The sequence below is a fragment of the Pollachius pollachius genome (assembly GCF_949987615.1).
Source record: "Pollachius pollachius genome assembly, chromosome: 15".
Classification (NCBI taxonomy): domain Eukaryota; kingdom Metazoa; phylum Chordata; class Actinopteri; order Gadiformes; family Gadidae; genus Pollachius; species Pollachius pollachius.
The window spans coordinates 21753781-21766921 of record NC_136948.1 but is presented as its reverse complement, the minus strand read 5'-3'; the positions used below and the strand labels follow the sequence as shown (position 1 = coordinate 21766921).

Genomic DNA, 13141 nt, shown 5'->3' with positions numbered 1-13141 from the left:
CACTTAGCGGCCACAGGGGCAGTAACGAGAATTAATTATTGATTCTTACGCAGAGTACCTTTGAGCACACAATTTGGGTATGATCTTTTCGGACTAGCATTCCAAAATTTAGCTCAGGGCGAAAGTGGTTGATTACATTGAGTAATGTTTAAATGCCACAACCTACTCGAAGGGGACATATTATGAAAACAACACTTTTCCTGGGATTTGGGGTGTTGTTTTTGGGTCTCTGGTGCTCCCACACGCATACAAACTTTGAAAAAAGTCTGTACATGATTTTTTGAGTGAGATATGCATTTCTGAAAGTACCCCGCCTACCGTTACCAAACGAGCGAGTCAGTTTCGGCGGCCCGTCCTACGTAGGAAGGGGGCACAGTTGAATATTACCTCCCACTTCCCCACTCCCCTCCAATCAGAGCATAGCTACGATCTTGTGGGCCAGTGGCCGAGCAGCTCCCGGGGGGGGAACTCGGCAGCAGCTCAGCTCCGGGAGTACAATCCCTTACTCTGCTGGACTGCCCCCCCGCCGGAGATGCCGGCGGCAGTCTGGAGGAGGAGACATGGAGGAGAAAGGGGTTGTACTCCCTGAGCTGAGCTGCCGCTGAGCTACCCCCGCCCGACTGCCATCGAAGCCGCCCGGCCGCCAGAGTCCGGCGGTGTACTCCGGGAGCTGAACTGCCTCGGCGGCAGAGCAGCTCCGGCGCGGGAGGAGCTCGGCGGCAGTTCGGCATCCCAGCTCCCGGAGTACAATCCCTTTCTCCTCCATGTCGCGGTTCATGGACTTCAGAGAGTCAAGGCCAAAGTTCCTTTCCCCCAATTCTTCTCAACCACGGCCGAGATATCCCCCACGTCTTTACTTGTTGTGGAAGTATCAGAGACGTCAGACGCAGTCTTTATGATTCATAATATCATCCAAGGCGCACATAGCTTTTGGCCGTGATTTAAGATATAATATTATATTATACCCATATATAATATTATTATTATTATTATATTATATAGATATAGAGTTCCAGGAGTACGCAAACGGCATAAATCCCTTCTCCTGCATGCTGTGGTTCAGTCTGACAGCTCATTGGTCAATGGGCAGCAGCTCATTTGCATTAAAGCTACAGACACCAGAAGCAGCGCATTCTGAAGGGACTGAAACAGAGGGGAATAGCGGTAGGCGAGAGTTTCTTTCCTAAAAGCTATTTCCAGCGAACAGCTTCAAAAACATGTTTTCTGGAACTCAAATACTATGTTTGCTTGTTGGGAAAACACCATGATATGTCTCCTTTAAGTGTTGTTGCTGTCCTCATCAATCATCCCAGTGTAAGAAAAGGGTGCGTACATAAAGCAGCCAGTTTGTTGTCTAATATTTTGTGTGTTCCTCTAGCGTCCAACCTCTGATGGCATGTTGAGGGACGGCCACCTGAGTCTGACCGGCCTGCAGATGAGAGCCCATGCCATGTTCTCGGCCCAGGGCCTTCCTATGGGCAGCGACACACTGGAGTACGCCTGGCTTATCGACATGCAGGCCGGCCTGCTCACTGGACGGGTCACCATCCCACAGGTAGCTTTGGATTCTGATTAACCACACTTCAAAATGTTTCCAAAGGACTAAAAGTGCTGTTTAAGAGTATATCCCTAGTGTATCCCTAGTGTATCCCTCCTGGTGTATCCCTAGTGTATCCCTAGTGTATCCCTCCTGGTGTATCCCTCCTAGTGTATCCCTAGTGTATCGCTCCTAGTGTATCCCTAGTGTATCGCTCCTAGTGTATCCCTAGTGTATCCCTCCTGGTGTATCCCTAGTGTATCCCTCCTGGTGTATCCTTAGTGTATCCCTAGTGTATCCCTCCTGGTGTATCCCTAGTGTATCCCTCCTAGTGTATCTCTAGTGTATCGCTCCTAGTGTATCCCTAGTGTATCCCTCCTAGTGTATCCCTAGTGTATTCCTGGTGTATCCCTAGTGTATCCCTCCTAGTGTATCCCTAGTGTATCCCTCCTAGTGTATCCCTAGTGTATCCCTCCTAGTGTATCCCTAGTGTATCCCTCCTAGTGTATCCCTAGTGTATCCCTCCTAGTGTATCCCTAGTGTATTCCTGGTGTATCCCTAGTGTATCCCTCCTAGTATATCCCTAGTGTATCTCTAGTGTATCCCTCCTAGTGTATCCCTAGTGTATCCCCTAGTGTATCCCTCCTACTGTATCCCTCCTGGTGTATCCCTAGTGTATCCCTCCTAGTGTATCCCTCCTAGTATATCCCTAGTGTATCCCTAGTGTATCCCTAGTGTATCCCTCCTAGTATATCCCTAGTGTATTCCTGGTGTATCCCTAGTGTATCCCTCCTAGTATATCCCTAGTGTATCCCTAGTGTATCCCTAGTGTATCCCTCCTAGTGTATCCCTAGTGTATCCCTCCTAGTGTATCCCTAGTGTATCCCTAGTGTATCCCTCCTAGTGTATCCCTAGTGTATCCCTCCTGGTGTATCCCTAGTGTATCCCTCCTGGTGTATCCCGGTGTGACTGTAACACACACTGTTTGAAACGGTTTTAGATACAGATGACACTGACTGTTGATGTACAAACATTGGTGAACTATTGCAGCCTACACATCAGGAAGACGAGTACTCGTTGGGGTTTCTGACGTGTATCCGTGTGTTTTTTTGTGTTTCCCACATACCCAAAACTAACCATTGAGAACCCAATCGAAATAGACAAATAAATTGATGATCCATATGTGGCGGTCAATTTTGGAAGCATATATGTAGCAAAATTCAAATGGCAATGCGAATTGAAATGTCATTTGAATTTTGCAACACACAGAGCATGGCGAAGTGCATTCACGGGGCGCTATAGCTTTTTCTATTTGAATAAAGGCACTCAAAAAATGTAACAAAATTTTAACTCTATTTTAATTTATAACTTTTTTCAGTTATAACTTTTTCAAATGGAATCGAGGATTTCATTGTCACTTTCCATATTAAAATACACTTTGAATAAAAAAAATCGAATTACACTATTAAATTGCATAATGAATTGTCAATTGCATAATACAATGACTTATTGAATTGCTATTTGCATTGCCATTTGAATTTTGCTACATATAAGCTTTCACGGAATATGTATTTATTTTTGCGAATCATGATTGCACATTGACTATAAAAACCTTGATACTAAAATCCTGAAATTGTGCGTTTACCAACGGCAAATCAATATATGTGAACAAATGCAATCATGTTGATTCCCTGGGTTGTTTAAATCCAAGTTAACAGCTATTATAGCAGCAGACTATAAAATGAGATGGTGATCAGTACATGTTTGTTGACTGTTGTTGTTATTATGTGTGCGTCGGTGTCGTCTTCAGTTGGCGAATGTGATCGAGTGGGGGGAGACGTTTGTGTTCCACGTGGTTTCTCGGGAATTCCAGCTGGAGCAACCGAAACCCTCGGTCATCTGCCAACACGGTGTGGACAGACGGCTTTGTGATGCTAAGGTGAGCAGCTCAACCTATTAAAGGGGTGATATCATGCCTTAGACTGATAAACCAAATGTGTATACATGTTTTACGTCTGCTAGGCTAGAAAAATCTAAGTCTGAGCCAGGGGGAGTATTGGCGCCAACGAGAACGCCCCTCAATAAGTGCGTGAAACAGCTTGTTTGCGCTCAAACTTTACTTCCGTAACAGTGTGACGTCAGACGCAGTGCAATGGGCAGTGCAGAAGAGGCGCCTCCCGGCTAGCTCCAATATTTACAACTTCTCGGTGGTGGGAATCTGCCGACGCACACGCAAAACGTTTGACCAATTGAAACAAAGTGACTGGGCTACTCAGGAGGGGCCTTAAAACCACATGATACAAAACAGAACATTTTTGAAAGACGCTGAGATTGGTTTGCAGAAGTGAACAGAGAATAATAGGGGTATTTTTAACATAAAGGCGTGTAACCCTATTCTGATAGTACCGCCAAATACAATTATTAACCCTTAAAATAAAGCATGATATCATCCCTTTAAGCGTTGATTTTTTTGTGCAGTACGCACTAGCTTCTCTGACCGGGGGAAGCTGAGTTTTTGAAAGGCCTTGAAAGGCCTACTTTTTGAAATGTACGATTTTTACAGATTGTTGTCACTCAACAGTTTTGATACTTTTTACCAATGTGAAACAAAATAGTTTCCTTTCTTGAACCTAAATGATGAGGATCAACCAAAATTGTTATGATGTTTTCTTAAATATTCTTTGGGAAGCGATCGGGAAATGCAAGGATGTATTAAGGTGTGACACTGATGAAAATATGTCAAGCTATTTTATAACTATTTTCAATTTCTTTCTTATCTTAGATGAGCTGCCTGCCAGGCCACTGCAGGACCTCGGAGGACCTCAAATACACCATGACTCGTCTGGCCGTGGATGGGGCAGACATCTTCCTGGTAGAACACGGCTGTGCAGCCAACATCAAGGTACAGCATCGCTGAAACCAACTGAGGATCAATTGCAGAATGAAATCTGCAGTGTTTATCATTTCAACCTAGCCTGATCCTACCAGACTCTGTTACGACCCCTGGTGGCTCGGAGTAGGACGCAACATAAGGGCAACAGGTTTGGGCAAGTGAGGGTGCAGTCACACAAAATCCAAGACAAAAGGTGAATTCAATATAAAGTGTTTACTTACAAAAAAAGGCAACACAGGGATCAACAAGGACTGTCAGTGGCACCAAAGAAAAGAACATAACAAAACCCACCCCCCCATTGACAGGTGCTTTGCACCCAAAAAGTACAGTGGGTGGTGCTCACTCTAACCTAGGGTATTAACAACAGGTAAACCTACGTGTATGAAATATGTAAAGCCCAGGGTATCTTACCTATCCTTATTGCCCCTGTGCGCACAACAAAATAATTAACAAAGGCAAAGACAAAACTAAAGTAGGCTGCTAACAACTAAAGTAATGAGGGTTAAACAAGTGTGTAATAACTAAATACAATATACTAAACCAACAAAGAAACCAAGCACTCGCAACCACTAGTAATCACTAGCAAATACACTCCAAAACAAGCCAACAGAGCTCAACTAAAGCTCTGCCACAGCTCAAACCAAAGCACTCCCCCCTGACAAACAAACACAGGACTATTTAAAGGGGAATGGTTGATGGGAGATCTGGAACAGGTGTGGTGATTTGGTGACTGGGACCAGGTGTGCACATCTGAGAATTTGGAGAATGAAAACAGGAGGAGGAGACAGAACAACACAAACATACTACACAAAACAGAACACAATACATGTAGGCCTATACCATGTATAACATATAAGACATACAAAACACTGTATGTAACACTCTTGTACTTCATTTCATTTGTACGGAGAGTCTGGGCCCACTCAATTGACTATTGTTAACTTGAAGGCGGATGTCTGTTGAAGTTTAAAACTATTGGATCTGCCCAGTGCCACTCCGTATCTACCATAACCATTCGCTAACGTTTGGCCGTGACGTATGTCATGCGCCAGGACCGGCCGGGAATCACGTTGCGCGCAGGCTGTAAACAAACCAAACACCGTGCGTGAAGATATCCGTCAATGACAGCTGACTTCATTGTCATTCAACGTTATTGTTCTCAGCCAATCCCTCTGTTCGCTGATTGGACGCAAACAATTTGGACGCAGAAAACCTGAGAATATACTGCAAACCCAGACGTAGTACTGAAGGGAAATGAATATTGAGCAGAAGTACTTAGGTGGGCGGAGCCATGCTAATTTCAACCATCTTCCAGCTTCAAATGACCAGGAAATATTTTGAGTCAATACTGATTGATATTGATTACAATAAGGTTTTTAATAAGATCACATTCTATATAAATCTATAATGCCTAATCTTAATATCGACACTCCGGTCCTGAAAACTCTGACCACTCACACCAGCCAAGCTATGCTAGTTCACGTTAGATTGGACAAAGCGCTGTATTTAAGTTTTTTTTTTTGTGTATATTCTGGCGGGGCCCAAACGTACACTTTGCGACTTCAAAGGTTCAAAATAATGTTCAACTTAAAAGTCGCTGAGCGTGATCTCCTGATTCCCCAGACAGCGACGATACGCCTGGCCAGCTGTAACCTGCACAACCAGGCGGTGGGCGAGGGGATCAGCGCCGTGGTCCAGGACGTCAGCATCCACCAGTACATCGAGCAGCAGACGCAGCCCTCCAGCGACTGGCCCCGGGTGCAGCTGGGAGGGCAGGGCCCGGGGCAGGCTCCCACTCTCAGACGATCCTTCTGGCTGGAGGCCGGCTCTGTGGACCTAAACCTTATCACTGCGGACATAGCCCTAGCGGCAGACCACTCCGCTAAATGTGAGGTGCAGAGGCAATTCCTGGAGCTTCATGACGCCCAAAGCAAGAGGTAGGCTGAAGACCTTATTCTACGCGTCTGAACTACACGTTCTTTTAGCTGCGTTTGTTACTGAGGCTCGTCTTGTACAAAGAATAAGGGATTTTCAAACCCCTTCTAAAACAAACGTCTGTCTTTTTCCGTTGGCCACCACTAATGGCGACCTCCTCTGGTCTTCTGGCCGTCAGACTGTGGTTCCTGTGGCCCGACGATCCAAGCATTCGAAACAAGCGCGGCAGGAACCGCTGTGGGTGCCTAGGGGGCTGCCGGTTCTTCGGCGGGAACAACATGGGCCTGGACTTCTTCAAGCTGGAGGAGGTGACGCCGTCGTCCTCCTTTTCCGGCTCGAACGCTGAGTGGGACATGTGCTACGGCCAGTCACTCCTGCACCCCGGGGAGTGCATCATCGCCAAGGAGACAGCCAAGGCAGTGGACGGTACCGGAAAACGTCTTAATCCTCGTTCGGCCTTTCACCCTTTTATTGTTTTACATGAATTCCAATCTCAATTTGAAATGGTTGATTGATTGATCGATTCATTTTGTAGCAGTGATATAGTTGATGTTTAATCATTCGGCTTCTTTGCCGATATCTTTTGTGATGCATTTAACCCCCTAACCTCTCTCCTCCTAGGGCGAGGCCAGGGTGTGAAGAGAGACGCCCACCCGCCCGGCGTTCCTCCAGAGCTGCCCGAGAGGCGGGGCCACCAGCACCTCAGCCTCCAGGTGCCCCAGCGCTCCCACAGCTCTGCTTCCTCCTCCGAGGAGAACTCCTCGTCCAGCGCCGCCCAGCCGCTGCTGTCGGGAGAGAGGGACACGCCCTCCCCGGGCACCGAGACCCGCACCTTCCACATGAACAGCAAGAGCCTCGCTGAGTGAGTCCCCAAACAGCTTTACTGGTGGTACTGCCCACCTGCTCCTAGCTGAGGGTTCGAGGGGTGACACCTCACCCTGACCGCCAGCTCGTCAGGGTGACTCCGCCGTTGGTGTTTGAATGTGTGAATGAAAGGTTGGAAGTTGCTTTGGATGTGTCATCGAAGTCCCCTAATTGTAAATGAAAGAACCCTGTTGTTCCCCCGCAGCACCCTGGAGGAGGTGCCCGAGGGCTCGCCCCTCTCCCCCAGCAGCGGCCCGGACCGCTCGGCGCTCTGCTCCCCGGTGTGCTCCCCTCTCCACCGCCAGTCGTCGGCCCACTCCAGCCGGCTCGGCAGCACCAAGAGCCTTTCCGCCGCCGTCTTCGCGGAGAAGCCCCCGTCGGCGCTGTCAGGCGCGGTCCAGTTCAGCAGCGAGGTGTCACGCAGCGACGAGAACGTCCTGGACTCTCCGGCGCAGCGCCGCAGCTACAGCTCCTTCCCCTTCACGCCCTCGGCCGACTCCAACACCTTCCACCAGTACCGCTCGGCCGACTCGAGCATGTCGGTGGCCGAGAGCGAGGCCTACTTCTCGGCCACGGAGGACTTTGAGCCAATCAGCAGCGCAGACGAGGGCCCGGGGACGTACCCCGGGAGGAAGAAGAAGCGCCGGCAGCAGATGGGGCAGCAGCCGCCGCCGTACCACATAGACAACTACAGGTGGGCTCTGGATCAGTGGTTGGCTGTTTATTATATTTAATACATTTAGAAATAATTCATTATATTTAATACATTTAGAAATAAATCCCTACCACCCAACCCTTCCCCACCATCGCAAATTTATTGTATTTTTGATTAAAACGTGTATCGTATTTTCCACCACCTCATGATATCCTCTCAGTTCAACGGTTTAAACCAAGCAACACATGACTACTGAGTGAGGATGAAACCAGTGACTACTGTGATGAAACCAGTGACTACTGAGTGAGGATGAAACCAGTGACTACTGAGTGATGATGAAACCAGTGACTACTGAGTGAGGATGAAACCAGTGACTACTGAGTGAGGATGAAACCAGTGACTACTGAGTGAGGATGAAACCAGTGACTACTGAGTGATGATGAAACCAGTGACTACTGTGATAAAACCAGTGACTACTGAGTGATGATGAAACCAGTGACTACTGTGATGAAACCAGTGACTGAGTGATGAAACCAGTGACTACTGAGTGATGATGAAACCAGTAACTACTGAGTGATGATGAAACCAGTGACTACTGAGTGATGATAACAGTGACTACTGAGTGATGATAACAGTGACTACTGAGTGATGATGATAACAGTGACTACTGAGTGATGATGAAACCAGTGACTACTGAGTGATGATAACAGTGACTACTGAGTGATGATGATAACAGTGACTACTGAGTGATGATGAAACCAGTGACTACTGAGTGATGATGAAACCAGTGACTACTGAGTGATGATGAAACCAGTGACTCCTGAGTGATGAAACCAGTGACTACTGAGGTGATGATGAAACCAGTGACTACTGAGTGAGGATGAAACCAGTGACTACTGAGTGAGGATGAAACCAGTGACTACTGAGTGAGGATGAAACCAGTGACTACTGAGTGATGATGAAACCAGTGACTACTGAGTGAGGATGAAACCAGTGACTACTGAGTGAGGATGAAACCAGTGACTACTGAGTGAGGATGAAACCAGTGACTACTGAGTGAGGATGATAACAGTGACTACTGAGTGATGATGAAACCAGTGACTACTGAGTGATGATGAAACTAGTGACTACTGAGTGATGATGAAACCAGTGACTATTGTGTGATGATGAAACCAGTGACTACTGTGATGAAACCAGTGACTACTGAGTGATGATGAAACCAGTGACTACTGTGATGAAACCAGTGACTGAGTGATGAAACCAGTGACTACTGAGTGATGATGAAACCAGTAACTACTGAGTGATGATGAAACCAGTGACTACTGAGTGATGATAACAGTGACTACTGAGTGATGATGATAACAGTGACTACTGAGTGATGATAACAGTGACTACTGAGTGATGAAAACAGTGACTACTGAGTGATGATGAAACCAGTGACTACTGAGTGATGATGAAACCAGTGACTACTGAGTGATGATGAAACCAGTGACTACTGAGTGATGAAACCAATGACTACTGAGTGATGATGAAACCAGTGACTACTGAGTGATGAAACCAGTGACTACTGAGTGATGATGAAACCAGTGACTACTGAGTGATGATGAAACCAGTGACTACTGAGTGATGATGATAACAGTGACTACTGAGTGATGATGAAACCAGTGACTACTGAGTGTTGATGATAACAGTGAGTACTGAGTGGTGATGAAACCAGTGACTACTGAGTGATGATGAAACCAGTGACTACTGAGTGATGATAACAGTGACTACTGAGTGATGATGAAACCAGTGACTACTGAGTGATGATGAAACCAGTGACTACTGAGTGATGATGATAACAGTGACTACTGAGTGATGATGAAACCAGTGACTACTGAGTGTTGATGATAACAGTGAGTACTGACTGATGATGAAACCAGTGACTACTGAGTGATGATGAAACCAGTGACTACTGAGTGATGATAACAGTGACTACTGAGTGATGATGAAACCAGTGACTACTGAGTGATGATGAAACCAGTGACTACTGAGTGATGATGATAACAGTGACTACTGAGTGATGATGAAACCAGTGACTACTGAGTGATGAAACCAGTGACTACTGAGTGATGATGAAACCAGTGACTACTGAGTGAAGATGAAACCAGTGACTACTGAGTGAGGATGAAACCATTGACTACTGAGTGATGAAACCAGTGACTACTGAGTGATGAAACCAGTGACTACTGAGTGAGGATGAAACCAGTCACTACTGAGTGATGAAACCAGTGACTCCTGAGTGATGAAACCAGTGACTCCTGAGTGATGAAACCAGTGACTACTGAGTGATGATGAAACCAGTGACTACTGAGTGATGATGAAACCAGTGACTACTGAGTGATGAAACCAGTGACTACTGAGTGATGATGAAACCAGTGACTACTGAGTGATGAAACCAGTGACTACTGAGTGATGAAACCAGTGACTACAGAGTGATGATGAAACCAGTGACTACAGAGTGATGATGAAACCAGTGACTACTGAGTGAGGATGATAACAGTGACTACTGAGTGATGATGAAACCAGTGACTACTGAGTGAGGATGAAACCAGTGACTACTGAGTGATGAAACCAGTGACTCCTGAGTGATGAAACCAGTGACTACTGAGTGATGATGAAACCAGTGACTACTGAGTGATGATGAAACCAGTGACTACTGAGTGATGAAACCAGTGACTACTGAGTGATGATGAAACCAGTGACTACTGAGTGATGAAACCAGTGACTACAGAGTGATGATGAAACCAGTGACTACAGAGTGATGATGAAACCAGTGACTACTGAGTGAGGATGATAACAGTGACTACTGAGTGATGATGAAACCAGTGACTCCTGAGTGATGATACCAGTGACTACTGAGTGATGATGAAACCAGTGACTACTGAGTGATGATGAAACCAGTGACTACTGAGGTGATGATCCAGTCTAATCCTCTTCCAACCTGAATGTTTCCCCGGTAGCCGGAGCTCGATCTACCACAGCGTGGAGGGGCCCCTGACCTATGTGCTGAACGGGGAGCTGATCACAGAGCCAAGGCCCCAGCCCCACATGCTGACGCCCTCCCAGCTCCTCCCCAGCCACACCTCGCAGGCCTCCTTCGTCTCTGCCCTCGCCATGGAGGAGGAGAGCTCCATGGAGGCGGAGAAGACCGCTGAGCCAGGCCCGGTGACCCGTCAGCCTCACGTCATGGCCTGTTACCAGAGCTACCTGGCCCAGTACCAGGTGAGAGAGATGGCCTGTTACCAGAGCTACCTGGCCCAGTACCAGGTGAGAGAGATGGCCTGTTACCAGAGCTACCTGGCCCAGTACCAGGTGAGAGAGATGGCCTGTTACCAGAGCTACCTGGCCCAGTACCAGGTGAGAGAGATGGCCTGTTACCAGAGCTACCTGGCCCAATACCAGGTGAGAGAGATGGCCTGTTACCAGAGCTACCTGGCCCAGTACCAGGTGAGAGAGATGGCCTGTTACCAGAGCTACCTGGCCCAGTACCAGGTGAGAGAGATGGCCTGTTACCAGAGCTACCTGGCCCAGTACCAGGTGAGAGAGATGGCCTGTTACCAGAGCTACCTGGCCCAGTACCAGGTGAGAGAGATGGCCTGTTACTAGAACTACCTGGCCCAGTACCAGGTGAGAGAGATGGCCTGTTACCAGAGCTACCTGGCCCAGTACCAGGTGAGAGAGATGGCCTGTTACTAGAACTACCTGGCCCAGTACCAGGTGAGAGAGATGGCCTGTTACCAGAGCTACCTGGCCCAGTACCAGGTGAGAGAGATGGCCTGTTACCAGAGCTACCTGGCCCAGTACCAGGTGAGAGAGATGGCCTGTTACTAGAACTACCTGGCCCAGTACCAGGTGAGAGAGATGGCCTGTTAACTAGGACCAAGCTGCACAGTTCACAATTCACCGCTGACTGCTCAGCCTAATGACATTTAGTATCACAGCTTCCTCAGGACTGAACTGCATCCTGCGGCTTTAAGTGATGTTGAATATCACCTTAACTTTGGACTATATTTGGCAGTTTATTCAGCTCAGCTTACGGACATTGGCCAATTTCAAGCTAATCGACTCAATAGTTGGGTATGTCTCAAGATATACAATCATTCATCAGCTACTTGCGGTATGACTTGCGTCATGCAGAACCCACATCATCCCCACACCACCATTACCCCGTGATTGGTGGTGGATTGATTCACTGTATATTAGGTCTGTAACTGTTCCACAGAGAAAATAGAAAATTGCCTTCAACCAGAAGTCGCCAGAAGTCACGATCTGGACTAGACACAGTCGACACGGGGACGAGACTTCACGATACGTGGATTAGACACTATACAAACAAGCTGACGAGAGACAGACATGACGCCCCCATTGAACACTGACTTACTGTGTGCCGTCCCAGCAGAGCATGCTGGGACTAGACAATGCGTTCCTTAGATATCCTCCTGTTTGTGTCTCATCAAGTTATGTCAATTTTGCATTGGTTTGCAATGCATTGGATCTATATTTTATTTGGAGATTTCACCTAAACCTCCCTCTACTAAAACCTCCTTCTTTGCTGTAATTCCCTTTATTGACATCGGCCCAGGTATTTACCATCAAATGCTGTGCTATTGGCCTTTAGTACTATCGGGTTACTGTGTTATAGCTTTACTCACGCAAACCAAGTCTTATCCACAACGCTTGTCTGCCTGCACAACAGTCTCACAGGAGTTATCTTCCTTTTGGTACTAGCATTACATATCACAGCCCTTGTAGTGGTTGAGATGGACCCTATTAACTTTGGGTATGTTATTTTAAATCTGAAATAGCCCTAGTGGTGAGGAGGGAATGGTATGTTCTTTTCTCAGGTGTCTAATTGGTCGGTGAAGCAGCCCACCAATAAGAGGACCTCAAAGTCCTCTCTGCACCGCCCCCTGGACCTAGACACGCCCACCGGTGAAGAGAGCCCCGTCTCATTCGACCAGCTGTCTGTTCCGAGCTTTAAGGTACATACCATTAGTACGTTAAATATCCATAAAGAGGTTCAAAGAATTAATAAATGATTCCCTAATTGGGGTTGAAAAATACAATTAAACTAAGGGCCAGAGCTTTATGGCAGCAGGATTATTCAATTTGTCCTGAAATTGTCCCCTATCGTCTCTGTTTAAAAAAAAATGTGTTTTTGTAATATACATGAATGACAATTATGATTTGAGGAATCAATTAACACTAGAAAGCC

General features: G+C 46.9%; 1 protein-coding gene across 8 annotated transcripts in view; it reads left to right on the top strand.

Moving 5' to 3' along the window:
• The window catches only part of kiaa1109 (KIAA1109), a 99977-nt gene that overhangs the window by 25115 nt on the left and 61721 nt on the right, over positions 1-13141 (top strand). For all 8 annotated transcript variants that reach the window (XM_079752824.1, XM_079752823.1, XM_079752822.1 and 5 more), the window contains exons 22-30: positions 1379-1555; positions 3348-3476; positions 4320-4439; positions 6054-6367; positions 6544-6791; positions 6987-7227; positions 7435-7923; positions 10887-11148; positions 12771-12908. In XM_079752824.1, coding sequence (XP_079608950.1) covers positions 1379-1555; positions 3348-3476; positions 4320-4439; positions 6054-6367; positions 6544-6791; positions 6987-7227; positions 7435-7923; positions 10887-11148; positions 12771-12908 — 2118 coding nt within the window. The remainder of the gene's footprint in view (positions 1-1378; positions 1556-3347; positions 3477-4319; positions 4440-6053; positions 6368-6543; positions 6792-6986; positions 7228-7434; positions 7924-10886; positions 11149-12770; positions 12909-13141) is intronic.